The 24710-nt window shown below is 35.8% G+C and overlaps 1 protein-coding gene across 3 annotated transcripts in view; it reads left to right on the top strand.

Moving 5' to 3' along the window:
• The first annotated feature begins 232 nt into the window (after positions 1 to 232).
• The window catches only part of SWEETIE (HEAT repeat-containing protein), a 30172-nt gene continuing 5694 nt past the window's right edge, over positions 233 to 24710 (top strand). For 2 of the 3 annotated variants that reach the window (XM_086568898.1, XM_086568861.1), the window contains exons 1-40: positions 233 to 480; positions 570 to 777; positions 1800 to 1906; positions 2921 to 3157; positions 3703 to 3792; positions 3867 to 3954; positions 4645 to 4709; positions 5164 to 5268; positions 5699 to 5788; positions 5930 to 6010; positions 6322 to 6390; positions 7026 to 7151; positions 7627 to 7730; positions 9242 to 9374; positions 9571 to 9677; positions 10020 to 10136; positions 10289 to 10456; positions 10634 to 10720; positions 10871 to 10964; positions 11942 to 12010; positions 12097 to 12219; positions 12300 to 12368; positions 12476 to 12580; positions 12978 to 13066; positions 13401 to 13557; positions 14615 to 14764; positions 15048 to 15097; positions 15176 to 15275; positions 15373 to 15429; positions 16281 to 16348; positions 17944 to 18037; positions 18795 to 19009; positions 19984 to 20128; positions 20243 to 20311; positions 20872 to 20928; positions 21093 to 21179; positions 21267 to 21395; positions 21582 to 21785; positions 21885 to 22346; positions 23801 to 23866. In XM_086568898.1, the coding sequence (XP_086425024.1) occupies positions 316 to 480; positions 570 to 777; positions 1800 to 1906; positions 2921 to 3157; positions 3703 to 3792; positions 3867 to 3954; positions 4645 to 4709; positions 5164 to 5268; positions 5699 to 5788; positions 5930 to 6010; positions 6322 to 6390; positions 7026 to 7151; positions 7627 to 7730; positions 9242 to 9374; positions 9571 to 9677; positions 10020 to 10136; positions 10289 to 10456; positions 10634 to 10720; positions 10871 to 10964; positions 11942 to 12010; positions 12097 to 12219; positions 12300 to 12368; positions 12476 to 12580; positions 12978 to 13066; positions 13401 to 13557; positions 14615 to 14764; positions 15048 to 15097; positions 15176 to 15275; positions 15373 to 15429; positions 16281 to 16348; positions 17944 to 18037; positions 18795 to 19009; positions 19984 to 20128; positions 20243 to 20311; positions 20872 to 20928; positions 21093 to 21179; positions 21267 to 21395; positions 21582 to 21785; positions 21885 to 22346; positions 23801 to 23866 (4806 nt within the window). In that variant the 5' untranslated portion in view covers positions 233 to 315. The remainder of the gene's footprint in view (positions 481 to 569; positions 778 to 1799; positions 1907 to 2920; positions 3158 to 3702; positions 3793 to 3866; positions 3955 to 4644; positions 4710 to 5163; positions 5269 to 5698; positions 5789 to 5929; positions 6011 to 6321; positions 6391 to 7025; positions 7152 to 7626; positions 7731 to 9241; positions 9375 to 9570; positions 9678 to 10019; positions 10137 to 10288; positions 10457 to 10633; positions 10721 to 10870; positions 10965 to 11941; positions 12011 to 12096; positions 12220 to 12299; positions 12369 to 12475; positions 12581 to 12977; positions 13067 to 13400; positions 13558 to 14614; positions 14765 to 15047; positions 15098 to 15175; positions 15276 to 15372; positions 15430 to 16280; positions 16349 to 17943; positions 18038 to 18794; positions 19010 to 19983; positions 20129 to 20242; positions 20312 to 20871; positions 20929 to 21092; positions 21180 to 21266; positions 21396 to 21581; positions 21786 to 21884; positions 22347 to 23800; positions 23867 to 24710) is intronic. The other variant, XM_086568947.1, reaches the window with a different exon arrangement.

Genomic DNA, 24710 nt, shown 5'->3' with positions numbered 1-24710 from the left:
GTATTTATGTCTTGACCCTACTCGACCCGCCCTCAACATATATTAGGCTGGCAGCCCGGCCCTCAGTCATGGGGGCTTTTATGGTTTGAGGGCCGGGCTAGCGCATCAAGAACCGAAACTTGGGCTGGGCTTAGTAAAGTAGTGGACCGGGATCAACCCGAATCCATATTCCGTCAAGACAAAAGAAGGTTGGATCTCAAATAACAAACTGTTAAACTATTCCTGAAAACTTGTGGCATATAAATAGAGCCACCTCCTCATTCATCACTCTCTCTCTCTCTCTTGAAAAGGAGAGATCACTCCTCTTTTCTCGAAATGGCGAAAAAATTCGTGAGAGAAAATGTTCCATTATCTCGATTCGGAGTATTAGTAGCACAATTAGAATCAATCGTAGCATCATCAGCTCAACAATCACCTGATTCTCTTCTCTGTTTCGATCTTCTCTCAGATCTCATTTCTTCCATCGATGAAGAACCTAAGGTAATGTTTTCTCTTTCCTTTACATTCCTTTTTTTTTTAAAAAATATATTTAAACCGAATCATAATCTCAATTTGTTTAATTATTTTAGGAATCGATATTGTTATGGCAAAGGAAATGTGAAGATGCGTTGTATTCGTTACTTATACTTGGTGCACGTAGACCGGTGAGACATTTAGCTTCGTTAGCTATGTCGAGAATTATATCGAAAGGAGATGGGATTTCGATTTATTCCAGAGCTAGTAGTCTTCAAGGGTTTCTTTCTGATGGGAAAAAGAGTGAACCTCTTCGTGCCGCAGGTTAGTTTTTAACATTTTGTTTCTACAAAAATGATGTAATGTTGATCTAATTGATCACGGACTCACGGTGTGTAATTTGTTGCATTAATATTTTATGGTATTATTCAATTGAGAACATTAGTTAAGGATGTACCTTCGTTAGGATACTTTTGACATGTTATTCATAGATATTTTTTTTGCAAGACATAGTGGCCTTTGGGGTTTAGCATATAATCGTTCTTGTGGGTTGCTATATCAGCTTTAGCGATAGGTTAAAAGACGGTGTCGAGGTTTATGATGTGTCTCTGTTATAGAAGACATGGCTAGTAGTTTATAAAAGTAACATTTAATCAAGTGCACGTTTAATATCCACCAATGGTTTTTTGAGCAATGTGTGGGCTCCACGTGAAATGAATGGCAGATGCTCTGTTGTAGTTACCTATGTAACATGTACACTTTATATTATGTTGAACACTCGTGTCAGACACACGGACATGTTATGCATACAGTTTCAAACTAGAGTTTCTCTTAAACGCTAAAAGACTTAGAATGTAATCTATTAACATAGTCACAGAGTCTATGATATGCCACTTGTGTTGTAATTTATTTGTAAGGGTAAGGTGTAGCCGAGTAGCCCAAGAAATAGTCGTGTAACTGCAGAATAGTAGTAGTTATCTTTTATGTTAGCTGTGTCCCCATGTCCTACTTCATATAGCTGGCCATGTTGGACACTGACGCATATCCGCGTCAATGTGACTAGGTACTAATGTTTGTTTTATCAAACCTCTGTTTCTATCTGTTTTGTTGCAAATAACCTTTAGCATTCCTAACCATGAAAAGTAATAAAAAACCTTTAGCATTCTTCAGCTATAAAATGTTCCTTAAAGCTTTAATTACTAGTTGTCAGATATGCGTATCCTTCATTCAGTGTGATATTTTCTTTGCTTGTGTTACTCATTAGAGAATATATTGATTATCCTCTCTTCATTAATTTGCTATCCCCAACTGCTCAATGCTCATGGTCTTGAATAACTGTCCAATAGGTGCTTCCCAATGCTTGGGAGAATTATATCGCCACTTTGGGAGAAGGATTACCTCAGGTCTACTAGAAACAACTACCATTGCAGCAAAGCTGATGAAGTTTCATGAAGTAAGCACAGTTAGCATACAATTCTATGTTATAAGAATCTATTCGAAGGTTAGAAATAAAAAACATATACGTGCTATATGTTTACACCAAAGTTCTAATGTATACAAAAATAGGGGGATGATACAGTTGGAGGTTTATTTGTACTACATCTCTTTTTAAATCATCAATCGGGGTGGGGTGTTTCAATATCTGTAAACTTTTTGTCTCTGTTGATTATTTTTTCGTCATTTGTTATCGAAATTCAGAATCTTCTTTTTGCTTAAATTGCGCACAGTAAGGCATTTGCACGTCTGTCTATTTCTGCTTCTGAGGAACTTTGTAGTGTGATGATACCTTCGGCAGTATTTTTGCACGTGTGCATGTGAGTGTGTCTGTACCATATGTAGGGGTGCCACTTCTTCCCGAAATTTCGATTTTTCCGAATTCTGATCCGAATTTTTTTCCGGATTCGGCATCAGTATTACTCGTCCGATTTCCGAAAATCTGATTTAAATTTGGATCGGCTTCAGATGATTTTTTAAATTCCGATTTTCTGATTTTTTCCGATCCGATCCGATTTGACCGAATTATTATTTGGAATTACATACAATATATCTAAAATTCTAATGTAATTAAAATTGTTTTAATATAACCCCACGTTTTTTTGCTCATTTACAGTGGAATAACTTGCATTAATCAATATATAGTATAAACAAACTAAAAACCCTAGAATTAGTATTTACTGTACAAGTTATAAAATAGATTTAATATAAAGATATTTGAATTTTCAATAATTTTTGATTTTTATCTGAATTGTCCGATGTTTTCCGAATTCTGATTTTCGTCTGATTTCCGAAAATTCCGAAAAAATCGGATCAGATCGGATTCGGCACAATTTATCAGATTCTAAAAAATCCGAAACCGAAAACCCATATTCCGATCCGACCGAAACACTGGAACCATATGCTATCCTTTCTTATTTGCTTTTCACTCAACCTCTTAACCACTCAATGCCAAAATTGGACTTAATTTCAGGATTTCGTGAGACAAGAAGCCCTTGAAATGCTTCAGAATGCGTTGGAAGGTTCAGATGGTAATGGTGCTTCTGCAGCTTATGCAGAAGCTTTTCGTCTTATCATGAGAGTTGGTGTAGGAGATAAATCATTTACTATTAGAATTTCTGCGGCAAGATGCTTGAAGACTTTTGCTAGTATTGGGGGGCCAGGATTAGGAGTTTCTGAACTTGAAAATTCTTCTTCTTATTGTGTCAAGGTAAGTGCTACTGCTATATATCTTTCAAAACTTCTCAATAGCGTGCTGCCATAACCTTGTTGTATTATTCTCTACCTGTGTTGCATGGGTACGGCGATATTGGTGTCCCGTGTCGACACCGACACCGACTCGACACAGATTCGCTGGAAGTCAGTGATTTTCAATTTCAAAGAAAAATTGCGCCAAACATTCAAAGTGAAGGAAGACGTAAGACATCTATAAAATGGATGGACAATATTAAATGGGCTAGTCCTTCAACAGTAAACGTGGACCTGGGCCTTTCCTCTGGAATGGGTATTATATTCAAGACCTAAACTTAGTATTAACTGGTTTAAATGGCTAATGGGTCTTATCAAATGTTTTTTATTTTATTAAAAAAATAAATATAATAAAAAATAGTAGCCGTGTCCCCGTGTCTGACATTTACACCTTGCCGTGTCCAAATCTCCGTACCCGTGTCCAAATTGGACACTTGCACCCGTACCGTGCAACACAGTTCTCTACTCATCTTGAGATGATATATACTGATGTGATGTGTGCGTTAGGCTCTCGAGGATCCTCTATCATCTGTTAGAGATGCCTTTGCTGAAGCTCTGGGTGCACTGCTTGCTCTTGGGATGAATCCAGAGGCACAGGTATATATTTAACTGATGTATATTTTGCATTACGTTGGAAGGTTTCCTCTTACTTCTTTTAAAATCTTTTTTAGGTGCAACCAAGAGGGAAAAGTCAATCTCTTCCAGCAAGGAAACTAGAAGGTGGTTTGCAAAAGCATTTAGTAGGACCATTTGTGAAAGGTACCGCTACAGTTGATTATTATCACCCAATGATTGGAATTACATTTTTTTAGGCAATATTTGTTATTCACAAATCTAATATTATTTCCTGGGTCATTTGACTGCAAGCATTTATTGTAATTAGCCTGGTATGAAGGAAAACTATTCTACTCTGGAAAACTGATCACTGTTATTGTGATGGATATCATAACAACAATTCTACTCTGGTTTCATGAAAACACCGCCACTTCATTTTCTATAGCACAGAAGGGGCCCTTTTTACCTGTCTTGTCAGTCATTTGTAACTGAATCAATCAAATTCCGAATATACCTGGAAAACTATTCTGTGCTTAGTTTCCCTCTTTTTATCCAAACAAAAAAAAATCTATAAGACTGCTATCTTTATGAACGCTTCCAATTACTACTAAAGGAGTCTCTTTTATACTTATGCTAGGTCAACAAAAACTGTGAGATTCCTCATGTGGTTTTAGAACTTATTTGTCATTTGCTAATGTAAGTTGATTGCTTGAGGTGAAAAGAGAAGAGATAGTGACATCTGTTGGGGAATGGAGAGTGGATGAAAATACAAACTGCTTTTGGGCAATTTCACACACCACCAATGCATAATTGCTATCTTTTCATCAACTATTTTCTAATAGTAATTTACTTTTTGAGTATTGAAATCCTTCTTAATAATGTTTTGTAATGCAGCAAATGGAGTGCGCTCGAAGGAAGTGAGAATTGGACTTACGTTGTCCTGGGTATTCTTTCTACAGGTAAATCTTCTTGGCCCATCTTTTGTTCCTTATTCTTGTGCATGACCATTCAAAATCTACTTTCGCTTTTTTAGTTATTCTTGTGTAAATGTTTTTGTTTGGTCTTTGCTTCCTAATTAGTAATTACTGCTTGTAAAGAGATATCTGAATGAATCTGGACTTATCTGTACTGCAAAATTTATGTTGTTGAGTTTATTAGAGTAAAGTCATGATAGCTCTTGTTTTGAGGCTGATCTGTTGTTTGAAATGTATTTCATCTACTTATTTAATGGAACCTTTAGATTTGGCCCCGAACTTAGCATACAAACAGCCAGGTTACTGCGTCATCAGCACAGGCTTCTTGCTAACTAAGATTCTGTTTGATATGACTGTTGATCTATCGTTGGTCAATGCAAGTGCTCTCCGTAGCTTTGTTGAACTCTCACTGGCTACTGTTGGGATTTCTATTTTGCAGGCGATTCGTCTTAGATATCTTCATCCAGATAGTGAACTTCCAGAGTTTGCACTGCAGGCAATCAACATGCTTCATGGAACCTCTACTGTGGATGCACATGCACTAGTACTATCCCTTTTCAACTTCTTGCTTCTTCTTTACTTGTTATTCACACTAGAAATTGCGAGTGACTTTGTCACGGTGGATTTGAGGGGTCTAAGCTTTACATTATTAAACTTTTTCACTTTGTTAAAAACTTAGTGTAAAATTTGATGTCGAGATGAATTTACTTTACATTAGGACATATGCTACTTCATCAGCAATACCCACCATTTTTCGTGTGGATATGAATACTATCATAGTACTTAAAATCAAGCATTTCCACTTGTTTAAAACTTAGTGTAAAGCAAGCTAACTAAAAAGCTTGATCTAATTTGTATCTTCAAGTTTGTAATATTAAAAATTGGATTTGTGGTTCTCAATTTTCCTGTGTTGAACCTATTCTGTGCAATAATACGATATATAATCTCATTATCTCTTATTTTTGTTTTTGAAGGCATGTGTTTTGTATATTCTGCGAGTAGGCATCACTGATCAGATGATTGAAACCACTCAAAGGAGCTTTTTGGTTCTTCTTGGAAGAGAGGTTGGTTGCAGCTTATGTATTTGTATATAGAATTGCAATGGTTTATCTTATTGCTATCTGACTCTTATATAGTTGAGGTTTCTCAGTGTTGTACTGCATATTCTTATTTTCTGAAAATAAGACATTTTTGGTACTTCGCAGCTGGAATCTTCTGATCTTACAGCATCGATGAAAGTTGCTGTATTACGTACCCTGTCATATATTTTGACAACTTTAGGAGAGGTGAGTTGTAATTACTACAGTGGTATGTAGAGCTCCGGTTTAGTTAATGCACATATTACCTAATAGTATATGTTCTTATCAATACTTAACGAGTGCTGTTCATTTGTTATCTGTGAAGTTACTTTACTTTTGTTCGTCTGATGTCCCGAAATGTACATTTTTAAATGGAGAAATTGCAAAATAGAGTGGAACACTCGGAAATTTGGTTTTGTAATTACATTATGTGATGGGATCTCCATTTCTCCTTAGGGTTAAACTTTATTTTTTATTTATTTTCCCAAATGGAAAGTAAGACATTTCAACTTTTCCAGGTTCCATTTGAATTCAAGGGGGTTCTTGATAACACAATTGTTGCTGCATTGTCTCATTCTGAGCAACTTGTAAGTATCTCACTGACATAATGAACTGTTTGTTTTTTCTTCTGGTAAATACCTGTTTAGAAAAAAAAACTATTTGGCATGTTAAATCCTTCTACTTGATCTCGGCTAAGGAATTTTCCATGGGAAGGATTTGGAGAAGCTCTATCCCATTCAACCTTGGCTTGCTTACTTGGAAGAAGCGAGTGATAATTTTAACCAGAGTTGAATGAAACTACCAAACCCTTGCTTGCTCACTTTGCAAAGGGGTGGAGGAAAGCATTGGTAACCTCCTTGTGAATTACCAACAATCAATTGCAGTATCGAATGTATACTTCTTATCATTCCATAAACCTTCGGAGCCACCAATAAATGTTAAAGAACTGTTGATGAATAATTTTATTGTGGGCCCACTATATAGCAAGGCCAAATGACTAGTGGATCATATTCCAAGTCCAATTTTGTTGACTTTATGGATGGAAAGAAACTTCAGGATCTTTGAGCTTAACATCAAAGTATGCAGTTCTCAATTTCTTTGAACATGAAAATTTCCTTCAAATTCTTTTGGGCTATTTCTGTTGCCGTGCTGCTACATTTATTGATATTTGTGTCATATTTATTTCTTAGTGAAAAGACATTAACTAGATACTTGGTTGTAGGTACGCATTGAAGCTGCTTTAACATTGCGCACTTTGGCAGAGGTGGATCCCACTTGTGTTGGAGGTTTAATTTCTTATGCAGTGACGACATTAAATGCTTTAAGAGAAAGTATTTCGTTTGAAAAGGTAGGCCTGAATAAGTTTATATAACATTTTTGCTAGGTTACATGACACGGGTAGGTGTGTCCGTATCGGACACTGATATGAATTGTTGGACACAGCAAAATATCAAAATTCGAGGTAAATTACATACAATACATGTCCGACACGGACACGTGGATACGTATCCGACACAGATTTTTTTCAAAATATGACGTGTCCATGTAACCTAGCATTTTTGTGACTGTGGATCCTTGTAGTCTTGTACAGTGCTAGATCAATGGATTTTGGAAATGTTATTACATCTCCCTAATTCTGAACCAAAGTTATTGTATTATATTTTGTTATGGACAAAACACTTTAATCTTGTTTTGTCGCACGCGGGGATTTTCTTTTAAGGGTTATTTCAACATTTTTCTTTAAGATGCATTTAAAAGATATGCATATTCCTATACATGAAAGTAAGGATAAAAAATTAACTATGTGCTATTATGTTGTACAGGGAAACAGTTTAAAAGTTGAGCTTGATTCATTGCATGGTCAAGCCACAGTTCTAGCAGCTCTTGTATCCATTTCCCCAAAGCTACCTCTTGGTTATCCAGCAAGGTGAGCTTTCCTTTGCTTATGTAGATACTAGTATATGCCCCGTGCCTTAAAAAGCACTCATCAGCGCGAGCAATCGACGCATTTCAGAACAATGATAAGAAAATCCCTGTAAAGATTAACACATTTTAGAACAATGAAAAGCAAATGTCGCTAAAGAATATGAGGTAAAAGGTTTCCACCTTAATGCAAGTGGTATAATGGATAGCTGGTTATCTGCTTAAGGTTTCCTTTTATTGAACCTGGGTTCAAGTCCCCCCAGTTCACCCTTTTATTTTGTTTTTAACTTTTGATCATAAATGGAATAGAAAAAAATTAAAAGAAAAACAAAAAAGACAATAGAACAACTCGAACCCGGGCCTGTGAACCGCCCAACGGACCGCTGGTACTAAGGAACTTTCGCGATATGTAGGAGACTTTTATTAATGATCACACATATCTTGAGGAAAATAAGCACACAGGAGCCGTTTTATGGTGCTAGAATCGATCTGGAGCATCCTTTGTTTATTATTGTCTTCTAGTGCCCAAAAAAACCCTAGCTTATTAAATAGGTAGTGATATACCATGCAAAAGTTTCTTCTCTGTTATTTATTATTTGTTTATTTGTTTTTCAGTTAAAGTAGATACTTCCTTTCACATCACTGCATGGTTCTTGTTATATGCTGCGTCCCTGTTTGTTTGTTTTTTCACTCTTGGTTTTTGTTTTGTTGCGCCCTTGTTTTCCGAGTGCCTCAGTGGATATTATGGTATGACCCAGTCTTTTTTGGAGAGTTGGGGGATTGAAGAGATTCACAAAGGGATTATGGTGCCTCAGTGGATGCTTCCTTTCTGTACAAGATGCACAAATTTATATTAGCCAATGTTTCTTATTCAGTGACTTCAAAACGCAAAATGTTTCTTTACTTCTCTAGGCTAGGCGTATGCTTTTCTCTGTTTTAGATTATTTTTGTATATATATGTTCTTTTCTCTTTGATGTATCCCCTTTTGCTTTAAGCCTGTGGTGTGATTTTGGAAACCTCTTTACTAGCAGTCTTCTTTTCATGCCTATATCTACAAGACTTACTGTACGAAATTGATCGTTTTATATGCTTATTGAAGTTTGTTCTCATTGATTGATTGATTGTTGTCTGTGTCTTAAATGCCATTTTATCGTAATAATACTAATAATGATAGTAACAATAACAATATAATAAGAATGCAGTCTTTTTCTTTCTTTCTTTCTTTCTTTCTTTAATAGTAATTGTAGGTTTTCTCGACCTACTTCTTTATTTTTAATATACTCTTTCAGTTCACCGATACAAAAAAAATGTAGTAATCATAATTACAGTAATAATAATAATATTAATGACAACAATAACAATCGTTACTATTTATCTGTTTCTGTATGTCATTAATCATTAAGTTGTTTTTCATCTAGAGGTATTGGGGAAGCCTGAAGTGCATAGAGTCTTGAATCCCCTTCCGGATTTTCTTCTCCTTAATGGTTATGTTTTTGCAACATTGACATACCCAGATTGCCTCAGTCAGTGCTTGAAGTTTCAAAGAAGATGTTGACTGAATTTAGTCGGAACCCAGTAGCTTCATTTGTGGAGAAGGAAGCTGGATGGTTGCTTTTGGCATCACTTATAGCCTCTATGCCAAAGGAGGTACCTACTCATCTTCTTGTATTTGTATAACTGTCATCTCCCACACACACACACACACTCTTAAACTCCTTTCCTTGGTGAAGGTGGGAATCGAACCAAGGCCTTGGCCCAACCTCCATAGTCTTGATTCTTGACCTGTAGGTCACTGGACACCTTAGGTCTTTCTGATTCATAGGGGCTTTTGTGCTGTGTACAGGAACTTGAAGACCAGGTGTTTGATATCTTGTCACTTTGGGCTCCTCTTTTTGGTGGAATTTCTGACTATCTATTGAAGGAAGGAGAAGATTTATCTTCTGAAATACGGTTGGTTCTTTATTATATTTTTCATAATTTTATTAAAAATCTTCTGTTCCATCTGTTGACTTTATGGTTGTATAAGCAAGATGATGCTGTCTCAAGTTGGCTTTGGATCTTGTTTTATGTTCTTGTGATTGACAAGTAGTTTAATTTCAACCCAAGAAATTTATTTTTCACGATATTGATAACTTTTTACAGCTATATGGTTTAACTCAAGTATTCAGTTAGTTTTACTCATGGATAAAGACAATATTAATGCATAAAGATGACTGCCTAGAACTACTCAATATTTTTTTGGCCGTCTAAAAATAATGAAGACTTTGACCTTTTTGTGATATTTCTATGTAGGGTATGGTCTGCTGCAGTTGATGCGCTGACATCGTTTATAAAGTGCTTCATTTTTCCAAACATGGTGGATTTTAATAATGGGATTTTGCTTCAACCAGTGCTAGTGTACCTTGGCAGGTAAGGTTCCATTATGAGAATTGTTTTGTTTAACTTTTTCCTGCATTCCTGTATGCTGTGGTCTTGAGAACTCTCATAATGTAATGTCTTCATTTCATTATCCATTCTTGGTCACCCTTTTGTGGATTTTTTGATATATTCTTTGTAAGCAGGGCTTTGTCTTATATATCATTGTTAGCAGTGAAACAACTGTCAGAAGTGAAGCCTGCGCTGGACCTGTTTATTATCAGAATATTAATAGCTTATCAGTCTCTTTCTGATCCTATGGCTTATAAAAGCGACCACCCTCAGATTATTCAAATATGTACCACTCCTTTTAGGTAATTGAGATATATTTTCTGACTCATAGTAGCTTAGTATACACAGAGCTGTGGAATTCTGATAAGATGCTTATTGCAGTAAGGAATTATCTCATTAAATGTGTGACAGTGTGAAAACTGATAAAGTTTTGTTTATGTTTTCTGGTCGGGATATTTTGTAATGCTTGAACAAAAAAGAGATCCTTCTGGATGTGAAGAAAGCTCATGTCTGAGGTTGCTGTTGGACAAAAGAGATGCATGTTTGGGTCCTTGGATCCCTGGAAGGTGACACAAATTCCCACACTAGATTCAATCAAATTTTAATCCGTTTATTCATGCTCGTTCTTCTGTGAAGTTTGATTGCCAATGTCTTCTTAACTTGGGAAAAATATAAGCTGTCTGATGCTGTTGACAACGCCATATGATTTTACACAGGGATTGGTTTGAAGATGAACTTCGAGCATTTCAAGGAGGGAAGGATGGCTTGATGCCCTGTGTATGGGAGAATGAATTGTCTACTTTTCCTCAGGTGGTAACAAGTCTCTCTGACACATTATGGAATTCTCATCTATTTTGTTTTTGTTCATCTCTTTGTAAATATGGGGTTTTATAGATCTCATTCCATGTTGATGTTCTCCATATTTCATTAAAACACAGTAACACATAATTATGGAAATATCTCTATGGTGCTTTTTGTGCGCCTCTTGGTACAAATGTATTCTACATATCTCTTTCCGCCAATATTAATATTCTCAGTGTAAATATGTTTTTGTGTTCATTAGGCAACATGCACACAGGTTAGATGGATGCAACATGCATGTTGCACCAGGCTACCTGGATGCAAGGCTGTTGTGAGATGGATGCTTAATGCTAAAATAAATAATCTAAGTCCAAAGTGATTTTCACTCCAAAAATGCTTTTTCTTAACTTAAAAACAACAAAGTTTTTCATAAAGAACTGTGGATGCAACATGCATTATGCTTCCATATAGGGATGTAATGTGATTCTGGATGAAATTCGTGCTTTTTGTTTTCTGGTCCCAAAAAAAAAAATGAAAGAATCCAATGTCTTTTGTGGAGGGTAAATACTCTTCGAAACAGCTAAACCCCCAATACACTAAGTTACCTGTTTAAAGCTTCACCTTCTAACGAGTGAAATTTTATCTGGGGGTAGAACATAGGTAGAAGTGTGTAACACACCTAGAAGTGGATTGTAATAGTAAGTCTCAATAATTCTCCTTCCATGTTAAATCTCTGATTACTGTGAAAACTCGAATTTTCTGATATCGAAAGGAGGCCCGTAGAATGATAATAGGTGGGGCACAACTAGAAGCAGGAAATAATAATAAAGGATAGTAGTTCTCCATTGGCCACTATTCTATATACTGTTCTGTACATGTTTTCCATACTTGAACTGTAGTTCAGTGCTTCTGCAGAGATGCCTTCCGTTACAATATTAATTTTCATTTTGTTCTAAATGATTGCTAATTTGGAATTGATATTGAAGCCGGAGACTACAATCAAGATGTTGGTGAACCAGATGCTTCTTTGCTTTGGGATCCTCTTTGCTACTCAGGTAAATGGGCAGAATCCTTAGTGTCATAATTATTTTAGGGGCATGGTTGGGGTTATGTCCAGCTAATACTTGAGGATTTGTCTCAGGATAGTGGTGGAAAGCTCTCACTTCTTGGACTGATTGAACAATGTTTAAAATCTGGTAAAAAGCAATCATGGCACTCAGCGAGTGTCACCAATGCATGTGTGGGATTACTTGCTGGGTTGAAGGTACTTATCAGCATTGGTTATTCTTTGTGCATTTGAAATGGTTGTTTATGTTTGTCTGAAGGCTCCCTGTCCTTATTCAGGCACTGCTTGCTCTACGACCTCAACCCTTGGGAGTGGATATATTAAGTTCTGTGCAGGCTATTTTCCAGGTTGATTTCCAGTTATGGGCTTCTCAGATTGTTTTTGTTTTTTGGTTTCTTTTTCTTTCTTTCATTTTTAGTCCTTTGTCCGTATATAATTGTTTCAATTACTGCAGGGTATTCTCTCAGAGGGGGACATTTGTGCAGCCCAACGCCGAGCGTCATCGGAAGGTCTTGGTCTATTAGCTCGCCTTGGGAATGACATCTATACAGCTAGGCTGGTGTGTTCCACATTAGGATATTTTGATAATAATATTTTCGTTAGTGTAGCAACTATGTTTTCTTACAAGTTAAGATCAGTGATACACAAATTGCTAGGAGCCATGACCTCCCTCTAATTTTATGTGTTCATTGTTTTTTACTATCTGTGTTTTTTACTATCTGTTTTAATCCACCCCCCGGGCTCTCTTACTGTTCTTTGTTGATGCTTTGTGTCCTTGTGGTCTTTCTTTTAGCTTTCTATGTGTGGGGGTGTCGAGTTGGGTCTGTTGGTCCTAGGTTTGGTAAACTTTGTCATTATATTAAATCAAGAGAAAGAAAAAAGAAAATTTCCACCATTTCAAACAATTTATTCTCTCACTTTTACGTTCCTAGCTGAATTGTTGTAGTGATACACAGACGCGGTCTTTGCTTGGGGATCTAATTGGAGCAACTGATTCGAACTTTACGGGATCCATTGCACTCTCACTTGGTTGCATTCACTGCAGGTGAGTTTCAACTTTTCACTGAGTAGTACAAGCCATTGATCTATATTCTGGTTATCCATGTGTACATGTTATTTGAAGAGGATCTTCGTTCATCACAAATCACTATTTATTTATTTATTATGTTCCAGCTATGGAATGGATAAAAAGTTATAGGGGCAAGACACTTTCTTTGTCTTGCATATTCATTTTTACTTTTTTCCTCCCTGGCAACCAGGATTTGTGACCATAGCTGTTTGTTTGTGCCACTGATAATGCCTTTCCCACTTTCTGTTCTTCTTGTTTGAGAGTAATGATTAATAGTTTATTAGGTTCATTTGAACTATTTTGGGTGCAGTGCAGGAGGAATGGCGTTGTCAATATTGGTGCCTGCAACTGTGAGCTCAATATCATTATTGGCTAAAAGTCACAATGCTTCCTTGCAAATCTGGTCCTTGCATGGACTTCTTTTGACAATAGAGGCTGCTGGCTTGTCCTTTGTGTCCCAAGTGCAGGTACGTAGGAATTAGTGAGATATTGGTTGAACTTCTGTTGCACAATCTTTTCTGTATAATTTCTTTCTGTAAAAAGGGGTTACTCCATCTCATATATGGAGGGGACTATCTTAGTAATCCATTGCATTTTTTTGTTGTTGAAGCGATATGCTTTAAATAGGATTGCATTCATTAAGAAAATTTATACTAGAAAACTAACATTGCACATTTCCAAAATCATTCTTATGAAGTTGGTGCTTAAGTCCTGGTAAATATTCACACTGGAGGACATACTCCTGACAAAGCCAAGTGTAGCAGTTGTCCAATTATTAGCCTTGAAAGAAACCAGAATTATCATCCTCTCTGAGCATCATTAGTCTTTACTTAGCAATCTGTTATATCCTTTATGTTAGAGTTCTATTAATGTATGGGAGATTTGCCAAAGAGCATCCGAAGGCCTTGTCTATCACCCATGATCCGAAGTTATTAGGTTGTATCTATGTGTGTGAGATGGGCCAAAACTTATTAAGGCCGTATTCTTTTTCCTATCTATTCTTTATGTCTCCCTCTTTCTTTCTTCTTGTTGAGGCCGGATTTATACACTTTCTTTCTTTGCATGTAAACAACTTTCTTTCACTATACACAAAATTAAACTGAACTCCTGGAAAAGCTTTACTTTGCGGTTGCAATTACCTTAGGCTTAAGTTAAATTATTCTTCAAACTGAGTGAAATGGTAACATGTTTTTACTGAAACCAGTGTAACATTTCTCTCTGCCAAAAGTAGTATTGAAGTATCACAATTCTATACCTTATTGCTTATTTGCTTTTCTTCTTTTAAAATTTGAGAACCACTTATTGTCTGCATCTTTTTTGCCATCCTCCCTTGTTAGTGGGGGCCACTTATTAAGAGCTTTTGGCAGATTGTCAGATTCATTTTCATACATTTAGCGAAAACTTTTCATCTATTTTCCACTACAAAAATTATACCATGCTATTGTACTGGTTTTCTCCTGTTCTACTTCATGATGTTGTGATAGTACTTCAGTTATTCACGCCTTTTAACTTTGATCAATGTAGGCAACACTCTTACTTGCTATGGAAATCCTATTATCTGAGGAGAATGGATGGGTTGATCTTCGGCAGGGGATAGGCCGCCTTATAAATGCTATTGTTGCTGTTCTTGGTCCCGAGCTTTCTCCTGGAAGCATTTTCTTTTCACGTTGCAAGGTCAATTATTTACTGCTTTTTATGACTACTTTTTTTTTTTTTTTTTTTTTTTTTTTTTTTTTTTTTTTTTTTTAAAAATACATATATATGAAAACACAACTACATTGCATCGCTGTGAAACATTCATATTGTGCTGCTCTTGTCCAACACAATGTCAAAATTAATGACTTTCAGCAATTCAAAATTTTATTTTGGCTTGTTCTCTTTTAAGCTTTTCTTTGTATTGTGTGATTGTCATTGATAATGTTTATATCGTTCTTTTTTTTTTTCCTTTTCTTTTCAGTCTGTTGTAGCAGAAATAAGTTCAGGGAAAGAAACTTCGACACTACTTGAGTATGTCTGTCAAATAATTCTCTCCTACTAAGTTCTGATTCTTTTGGCATAGTTTGGTGACCTCCATCAATTTTGTAGGAGTGTTAGGTTCACCCAACAACTTGCTCTTTTCGCCCCACAAGCTGTTTCTATGCACTCCCATGTGTGTACACTTCTTCCTACTCTTTCCTCAAGACAGGTAATTCTGCAATTTCAAAAACTTATATACACCTTCTACTTTATTTATTTACTTTGGAGCCAATGAGCACTAAACAGTTTGATTTTGCCTTTTACAGCCAATACTTAGGCATCTAGCTGTTTCCACTCTGCGGCATCTGATTGAAAAAGATCCGGTGAGGAAACTGAATGTTTTTTGTGCTTTCCCTTTTTGTATTAACGATATTTCTCTTGGAAGATACCATCGAACTTAATGAGTTGTTTTATCAAAACTTTTGTGGCTCTTAGCTGGAAGCTGCACAAAACTTAACAAGTTTTCTTTTTTTCTTTAACGAGATTTTATGTCTCACAAAAGCTTCTTTCCTTGTTAAACCTCCATAATTTTCGTATCATGAGAGGAAGACCAGATAGTACAAACTCCACATAAATAAGCCTCTCGGTGAACGTTACATTCACACACACACACACACACACACACACACACACATATATATATATATATATATATATATATATATATATATATATATATATATATAGGGAGGGATATAGCCACTCCAGTTATAGCCACTCCCAAAACATACAAAACCATATCTCATCCTATCAATTGAATTAAGGGCCGATATTTTGTAGAGATGATCTCCCACCATGAATAACATGCCCACAAAATTTCGGCCCATTCAAATATCTTTAACTTAATCAAATATTATTATGAAATTGGAAAATTCTGGACCGTTAGATAAATGTTCAAAATTGAACACTAGTTTTCGCAAGGTTAGACATCCAAATAGAATGAAATTTTGTAGGCATGCTATCTATTGTGAGAACATCATATCCACAAAAAATCAGGTCTTAATTTAATTTGTAAGTCGATGGAGTGGCTCGGGAGTGGCTCTATCCCTCCCCCCATATATATACGACTCACAATCAGAAAAATACTTACGTTGAAACTATCTAACTTGTGAAGTTTTTTTTTTGCTTGATATTTGTCCGGATTTAAGAACAAGAACTGACATTTACTTTTCAGGTTGCCATTATTGCTCAGAAAATAGAGGAGGACTTATTCTGTATGCTTGATGAAGAAACGGATCCTGAGTATGTACAGCTATATCTATGTTAAAATGTTTATAATTGTAGTTAAAAGTTGCATTTGTTATGTTAAAACCTAGGTTACATTGACACACCGTATCAGACACGGATACGAATTGTCGGACATGGCAAAATATCAAAATTCGAGGTAAATTACATGCAATATGTGTCCGACACGGACGCGTGGATACATATCCGACACTGATTTTTTTCAAAATATGGCGTGTCCATGTAACCTAGGTTAAAACACAATCCTTTGTTGTGTTGTTGTTTTCTTTGTTTTTGTCTGATGTTCTTATGTTATTGTGAGTGTCTATTATCTGATTGATATTTAGTACAAGTTTGAATTGGTCCATACCCTATTTCTTAATACTAATTGGACAAAGTCCTCAAACAGTACACCTGATTGTCAGTTGTAGGGTCGTACTATTCCCTTTGTTGGAGCAAGGCATTTTATTATTTTAACTATACAAAGAACACGAAATGCGTCGAAACCCCCTGCATTTTGAGTTTTGAGACAGATAATTGTGAAAGAAATGCTTTAGGAATAATGTTTCCTAGCTTGGTAGAGCACAAGATTATTTGGCGTTCCTTAACTGAGGAGGAAATAGTAAAAAAGTTTTAAATTAGATGGTATAGAAGAAACAATGACATGTTTTATACATGTTGATGGTTTTGATATAATTAATAATATGACCAGTGCAAGTGGATGTAGAAATTGGATTTTGTCAGACTTTACTTGCTTCGTTTCTTCCATTGCTTTCTTCTTTTGTGAATTTTTTTGAAAAGGAAGAGAAAGTTCTGTGTTAGCTTCGTGATGTTTGCTCAATATTTTATCACCACAGTTGAAGTTTATCAACCATGACTGCATTCTTTTTGCTCCATGTTTTTATTTTAACAATCAAGTAGAAAACTGTGAAATGAAAAGGAAATGGAGGTTTAGATATTCTACAAGTACAAAGCAAATTGCATCAAAATTCCCACCAGCAGAGCCTATGAAGAGGCTTAACACCCCCCCTCCCCAAAATCACCCACATAGCAACAGGAAACACCCTTAATGTCCACAAAGGAGCATGACCACAAATGGAGAAGGTCGTCTGTGGTTTAATTTGGGAGAGTATGAGCCTTTGCCTCAATTATTTGTATCTTTACTCAACCCTTAATTTTTATACGTTCTCAACTGTGGATTTGTTTCTCCTTTGGCTTGCTGACAAATTCAACATTGACTTAGTACTTTACAATGGTCGAGTCTTGGCTCAATATTTTTTTAACATCAATGTAAGGTGTTCAGTGGCTTACTGGTCAAGTCTTGGGAGGTTCAGCCCTTGGTCTTTGGGATTGAATCCCACCTTCATCAGGGTAAAGGGGATTTAGGGGCTCAGGGAATAGGTTATTAACTGGTATTAAAAAGGAAAAAAGAAAAAACAATTTATCTTTCCAATTATAGTGATCTATGCTTTTCTAGAAGCGTGGAATTATACACGTATACAAAGTTGGATAATTATTTACAGTTTTACAACCATGAAGGTAATAATTATTATCATTGGTTTTGATTTCTGTAAGTACTTGAGTTTAATTTTTTTTTTATTTGTGTTATGTAGGATTGGAAATTTGGTGCGTGCCACTATAACTCGGTTGCTTTATACCTCTTGCTCTTCATGCCCATCACATTGGATATCAATATGCCGGAACATGGTAATTTTCGTATCTTTACATCATTCAAATCTCTTGCTGACATCATTATTCTTGAGCTTTAAAATTCAAATACTTCCACTGACAAAATTTATCTTACTTTTCTTTAGTGTACTGTACACAGTTCTTTTAGTGTATTTGCAATAAATAATACTTTTCAAGGACTAGAGTTGTATTGTTCTAGATATATTGCTAAGGAACTTTTTATTTAAGATCTATTAGATCAAATTTATAAAGAAAAAGTAATTGCAAAGGAAGAAGACAAGTAGCTTTTATCTCTCTTTCGTGAGTTCGGTGTCTCCTCTCTTTTTAGTTTTTACGTAGTTTCAGCAAATATCCAGTGTTACCACCCATTGATTTTCCATCCTTTTTTTAAAAGAAAAATACGACATGGTTATTGGAATTTTCGACTCTGATTACGAACCACCACATACGAATAGCGTTTTTCTTTATTTTTACTATGTATGTGATGACAACATATTGATATGGATCATCTTGAATCCGATATTTTTCAAATAAAAACTCATGGTTAACTCTATCTTGAAAATGCTATCGTGTTCTTTGGGGGATCTTTATTCCAAAACAACAAATTACAACCCCCAGCCCAATGTATGCCTGGAAAAGTAAGTTAGAAAACTGTTATTCAAGATTTGAAGACATGTTTTTCTTTATAACTTTTCAACCGAATGTGGTTGTTTTTATTTAGTATCTGATGTTAATATGATCTGTAATTTAACAGGATTCTTAATACTCTTTCCAGATTCTTGCTACGTCAACAACAATAAATACCAGATCAGGAAATGATCCTCCAATTGGCTCAGAGGGTGATTCTGGCATATATTTTGGCGAAGATGATGAAAACATGGTTGCAAGTGCACAGGACCGAAAGATAAAACTTTCCACTACTGATGTTTTGGGCATTGATCGTAAACGAGAAAATCATCTTCGGTATCGAACTAGGGTATTCGCTGCAGAGTATGTAACTTGATATTCGTGACATGACTTTATCTCAAAACTCAGTTTGCTCTTTAGTACTTTATAAGATCTTGGTTTCAGCTGTTTACCTACATATGATTATTAGGCTACTATGTCTGTTTCATAAATGTAAATGTCCCTGCCTCGAACAACAACTCACTCTAAATGCAATTATAATGAGGTTACTAAGATGTGTTGTCGGCATGTGGGAAGCGTTAATTATGAGTTCTGTAGGTAACTTGCAATATGATTTGGTATATTACCTTCATATGGTTTCCTTATCGGCTTATAAAGATATTCATCAAAGGCCCAGTCCTCCTAGACTCCCTACTAAAGGTTTGATAGTTGGGTTGATGTGAGATGTGAATGTAATGGCTAAACTATGTTAAAATTGAGGGAGGTCATGCTTTGAAATGTCATGCACAATCAGTGATCTGCAAGGAACAAGCATGCCTTGTTAAGCTTGCTGATCTTAGATATACTTCAGTATTAAATGCATTATTTGTTATGTTAAATGCCTAGATAGTCTGTATTTTTCGCCCGCCCCAAAGTTTTTTGTAAGAAAAATTTCAGAAATCATCAATGAAAAATCTATCACAAAGAGGGGGCAGTCTCGAGGGATGTGATTATCTGTTATAGGCCTAGTTATACTATTGTAGCTTGGTTTAATTGCAGTTATCAGGAAATAATTTTTGACTCCTTTGCCAATTCAGAAGCGAGGAAATTTCCTACTTAGTTAATGAGCTTTTATTTTGTGTACGTATTGCTTGAATTTCTTTGACTTATAAGCATAAAACATGTGAGTTAATAAGCATGAATCATGTCACTTGTAAGCATCATACATACTTTAGCGGTGGAAGTAGTAGCATCAAGATCCATATCAGCAAGTCAGGCAACTGTAAACTATCAGGCAACTGTAAACTATTCTGCATTCGTTTTTATTTTTTGTCTTTTGATAAAGTTGTTAATTTTAGGTGTTTGAGCCATGTCCCTGTTGCTGTTGGAAAGGAACCTGCTCATTTTGATCTCTCTTTAGCAAGGAGGTTGTCTGCTAAAGGGCAAGCCAACAGTGATTGGTTGGTATTGCACATACAGGAGCTTATTGCAATTGCTTATCAGGTCTGTCCAAAGTTGTAGACTTAATTTTACTATGGTGTCTTAATTGTATTGGGCATTGATCTTTATATTAAGAAGTAATACTGATTTTCTGATATTACATCTTCTCTGTTTTAGGTAAGCACAATCCAGTTTGAGAACATGCAACCAATTGGTGTTGAACTTCTTTGCACCATTATGGACAAGGTACAATTCTTCAGTCTCTGGAGCATTCTTTTGTTATTTTTATTTATTTTTTAAAATTTTCTGAAACCAGATCCAGGTGCATGATTCCAGACATATGTTCTTCTGTTCCTACTGTGGTTCCATTGACTCACGCTCCATCCGCCAAAGTCAACTCTTGTTATTATTAATTATTTTTTCTTGTCTTTAATCAACATGCTACAAAGCCATCCAAGGCACACCCTTCCGCTACAATCATGTAAAAAATACCAACGACACAGAGTCAACAAAATTTACTCAGAAACATGAAGATAGGCATGCCAATAGAACGAGGTTCCCTTGACCCCCACTATCTTGTGCAAATCCTTTTCTTATTGTTAAAAACAGATTCTCATATTTCTCTACCTCCATTATTTCCAAGCAATAGCTATAGGTAAATGCTCCACCAACCACTTCACTTAATATGCTAGTGGCTAATAAAAACATTTTTATTCCCTCCTGGATGTTTATTACAAGGTTATCTTCAATATATTCACTACCACAACTATCATAAGATCTCATCTCTTTATTATTTTATCTTTCAGTTTGAAAACATACCAGATCCAGAATTTCCAGGACACTTTCTCATGGAACAGTATCAGGTTCATCTGACGATTTATTTCAACTTTCACCTTCTTTCAGTTGGTCTTTTCATTCATAATTTCCTTCACATAAATATTGATGGTTCTAAATATCATGAGATGTTTTATCGTATAGAGAATATTCTTACCTGGGAGTAAATTCATCATCTGTGTGATGGTTCCAGGCTCAGCTTGTTTCTGCAGTACGCACTTCCTTAGACACATGCTCCAGTCCTCTACTCTTGGAAGCAGGGCTGCACCTTGCTACCAAGGTTTGGAAGTGGATAGTTCTTAGTTTCAGGTTTCTGAATTGTTAGTTAGTTTGTCGTGTGAAGTTGATTTGGATATTTAATGTACAGATCTTAACTAGCAGTATTATCAGTGGGGATCAAGCTGCAGTTAAACGTATATTCTCACTGATATCGCGCCCATTAAATGATTTCAAGGACCTCTATTATCCGTCCTTTGCTGAATGGGTTGCGTGCAAGGTATGGTATGCGTGCATGGTTTTTAAATTGTATTAGGTCTTCGAAACTCTTCAGTTTCACCATGTGTTTAATGTTTATCTTTTCCATACTTGTAATAGCTGTAAATTTCTCCCTTGTGCACCATCTTTCTGTTTTTCATTTTCTCACACAAGAAAGTTCTAACTAAAGCTTTATAACTCATCCTAGATCAAGGTGAGACTTTTGGCTGCCCACGCTTCAGTCAAATCTTATGTGTATGCATTCTTGAGGAGACAAAATTGCAGAGTTCCAGACGAGTACTTAGCGCTCATACCACAGTTTTCACAAAGTTCAAGTGTGCTGGGGAAGTACTGGATTTGGATTCTAAAGGACTATAGTTATACTTGCTTCCACTTGCAAGATAATAACATTGTAAGTTGAATCTTTTAATAATCAAGTTCGATCAACTAGCAAAATACTTTGGATGTATCTTTTTTTGACTACCTAATATGGTAATTTTCTCCATCACAGTCTAAACCATTTCTCGAAGGTATTCAATCGCCGTTGGTTTTTTCAAAGTTGCAGCGATGTCTAGAAGAAGCCTGGCCTGTACTTCTGCAAGCAGCTGCACTAGATGCTGTTCCAGTGAAGCACGGAATAGATGTCTCTTCTGCTGCAGTTGATGAAATTGAAACAGAAAGTACTCTAATATCTGGATATAGAATGGTCGAGCTGGAGACAAAAGAATATCAATTTCTTTGGGGCTTAGCACTATTTATACTTTTTCAGGGGAAAAATTCAGTTATAAGCAGGCAAGTGATTCCGCGCATTGATCCTGAACTTCAATTAAGTGAAGGTTTAATGCTTGAAGAATCAACTCTTCTTGGTTCAAGGTGCTGCGAAATTGCACTCATGGTATTACAGTCACTATCAACAGAAGCATTTTTTAGATCGGGATTTCTTACTCTGGACAGATGTAAAGAGTTACTGCAGGTATTACCGTATTGGTGTACCTCTATCATCTCTTTCTTTTATTTAACGACGATATTTTACTTTACCAAAAACCAAAATCTATGTTCTGAAGTATTGGAATTTGTCATTTAGCATTCCCATGTTATACACTACAAAAAAAATATAAAAAAACTAGGTTACATGGACACGCCATATTTTGAAAAAAATTCGTATCAGATACGTATCCACGTGTCCGTGTCGGACACATATTGCATGTAATTTACCTCGAATTTTGATATTTTGCCGTGTCCGACAATTCGTATCCGTGTCCAATACGGCGTGTCAATGTAACCTAGTAAAAAAATAAGGGACCTGATTACAGATTCTATAATCTATTTTTAATTTCTGGGTCCTTATTGTTTAGTGCTAATTCTCTAACAACTGTTGTATTGGCCCTTTTAACTGCTTTGCTTCATATGTACTTACGCCTTGTAATAATTTGCTTTGACCCAGTTGTGTTCCCCAAAAGTCTTGTTTGCACTTATTAACATCATGTCTTGGCCTTGTGAAGATCAGAAGATGCAAGATGGACAAACATTTACACAACAAAATTTATCGTTTGGGAGTTTATTTCTATCAGAAAACTGCCACTTATGAAATCTACCTTTTTTAAGTCAATAAATAAAATGCAACATCCCCAGTAGAGATGTTAATTTAGTAATCACAGAATAAGGAACTGAGTTTTGTCCTTTCTAGAGTAGGTTATCACTCTGGTTGCGGTGTTGCTATTACTGTCACTATTTGCTTTTGTCTTGTGTCAAAGACCAAGTTGCATCAGAAAATTCTCAACTATTATGTGCGCCTGTCACTGTTCTAAGTTTTTTTTTTGAAGTTATTGGGTTAAGGAGACCCAAACCTTTATTACTGTTCGAAGTTGCCATCACTTTCGTCCTCACACTGAGCAGAACTTTGTCTCCGTGGATGCCAACTTCTTAGGGGTTTTATATGCTTTTCGCAGTTCTATTGGCTTTTTGTGTATCCTTCCCTGAATAGTTAGTCAATATATTCTGGTTACAGTGCTAGATGGGCAGGAGATAATATCAAAGTCATGTCTGAGTTGGCCATCTATTTTTTTCATCATTTTCCCTGACAGTCATAACAAGAGAGTTATGTTTAAATACTAGAATTTGCATGCTGATGGTTTGGAACCTTCATTTGCTAGAAACAAGTAATTTATGTTAAAAGTACTAGAATTTGCATGCCAACTGTCTAGGACATTCATTTGCTAGAAACAAGAAAGTTATGCTCAACTACGAAATTCTTTGCATATGCATTCAATTGCATGACCACATCCATTTACATTGATATACCAGAAATATTTATAATTTTATAATTTATATCTATCGGGTCCAGTATTAATTAGGAAATTCTGATGACTCTTTTTCACTCATAAAGTATACCATTTCATCTTACTTTCATCTATATAATTGGTGTAGGTATTTGCTCATGACATCCAGACGGAACATTCGTGGACCAATCATGTGATTCCTGTATTATCACAGGTACTGTGGAGAATTTCTTCTGAAGGGTCAAGATGAATATACCATAACCATTTCTGCAATCATATTGGTCTTGATTATTTCTCTATATATGAAGTATATCACATTTCTATTTGAAATTGCATCACTAGTTGAAGAAGAATAGGAGCAAACTCAAGTATACCATACCCATTATGGAAACAATTATTGGTTAGATCTAGTAAGCTGTTGTGTGCAACTGTATGCAGGTAATAACACTAGTAATAAATATAATCACTATCAAATTATTACTCAAATCTGGGTGCGATTTCTTGCATGGGGTGACCGCTCATTAATTAAGCTTAAGTGGGGACAAACCTGTTAGGTTAGTATTTTTAGCTTGCCCAGAAATCGTAAAACATTAGGTTGTTTCCTAAAAGAAAGCAATGCGCACTACCAACTTGATGTAAACTAAATCCATATTCTTTTATATGTGAAATCGATAAGGTTGATGTGAAGAAGAACCCTCTGAGGGATATTTCGGCCAGTTTCTTTATTTTGTAGGATTTGTTTGAGGTGTGTAACAGCTGAAGTTGAGAGTGTTCCACTTACTGGTGTATTTACCGAAAAAATTCTTGCAAAACATATTATTGTGAGGTGAGAAACTTGGGCTGAATTTGATACCAAAAATTAAGACTCTTGGAAAATCAAGTGTAGTTTTGTAAAGATAGAACATACAAGTGAAATCATGGGTAGAGATTGTAAACAATATCATATGTAGATTTTAAGAGAGGAACCCAAATGGATGACAACTTTTTTTTCAAGGGTATGAAATGTAGTCAGATGTGTGTGACCCGCGATACCAATATGTGAGAATGTTAACAGAGTC

This window comes from Coptis chinensis, chromosome 1 (assembly GCF_015680905.1).
Source record: "Coptis chinensis isolate HL-2020 chromosome 1, ASM1568090v1, whole genome shotgun sequence".
In the NCBI taxonomy this organism is placed as follows: Eukaryota; Viridiplantae; Streptophyta; class Magnoliopsida; order Ranunculales; family Ranunculaceae; genus Coptis; species Coptis chinensis.
Note: the sequence above shows the minus strand (reverse complement) of the source record. Positions and strands in the feature narration are given on the sequence as shown.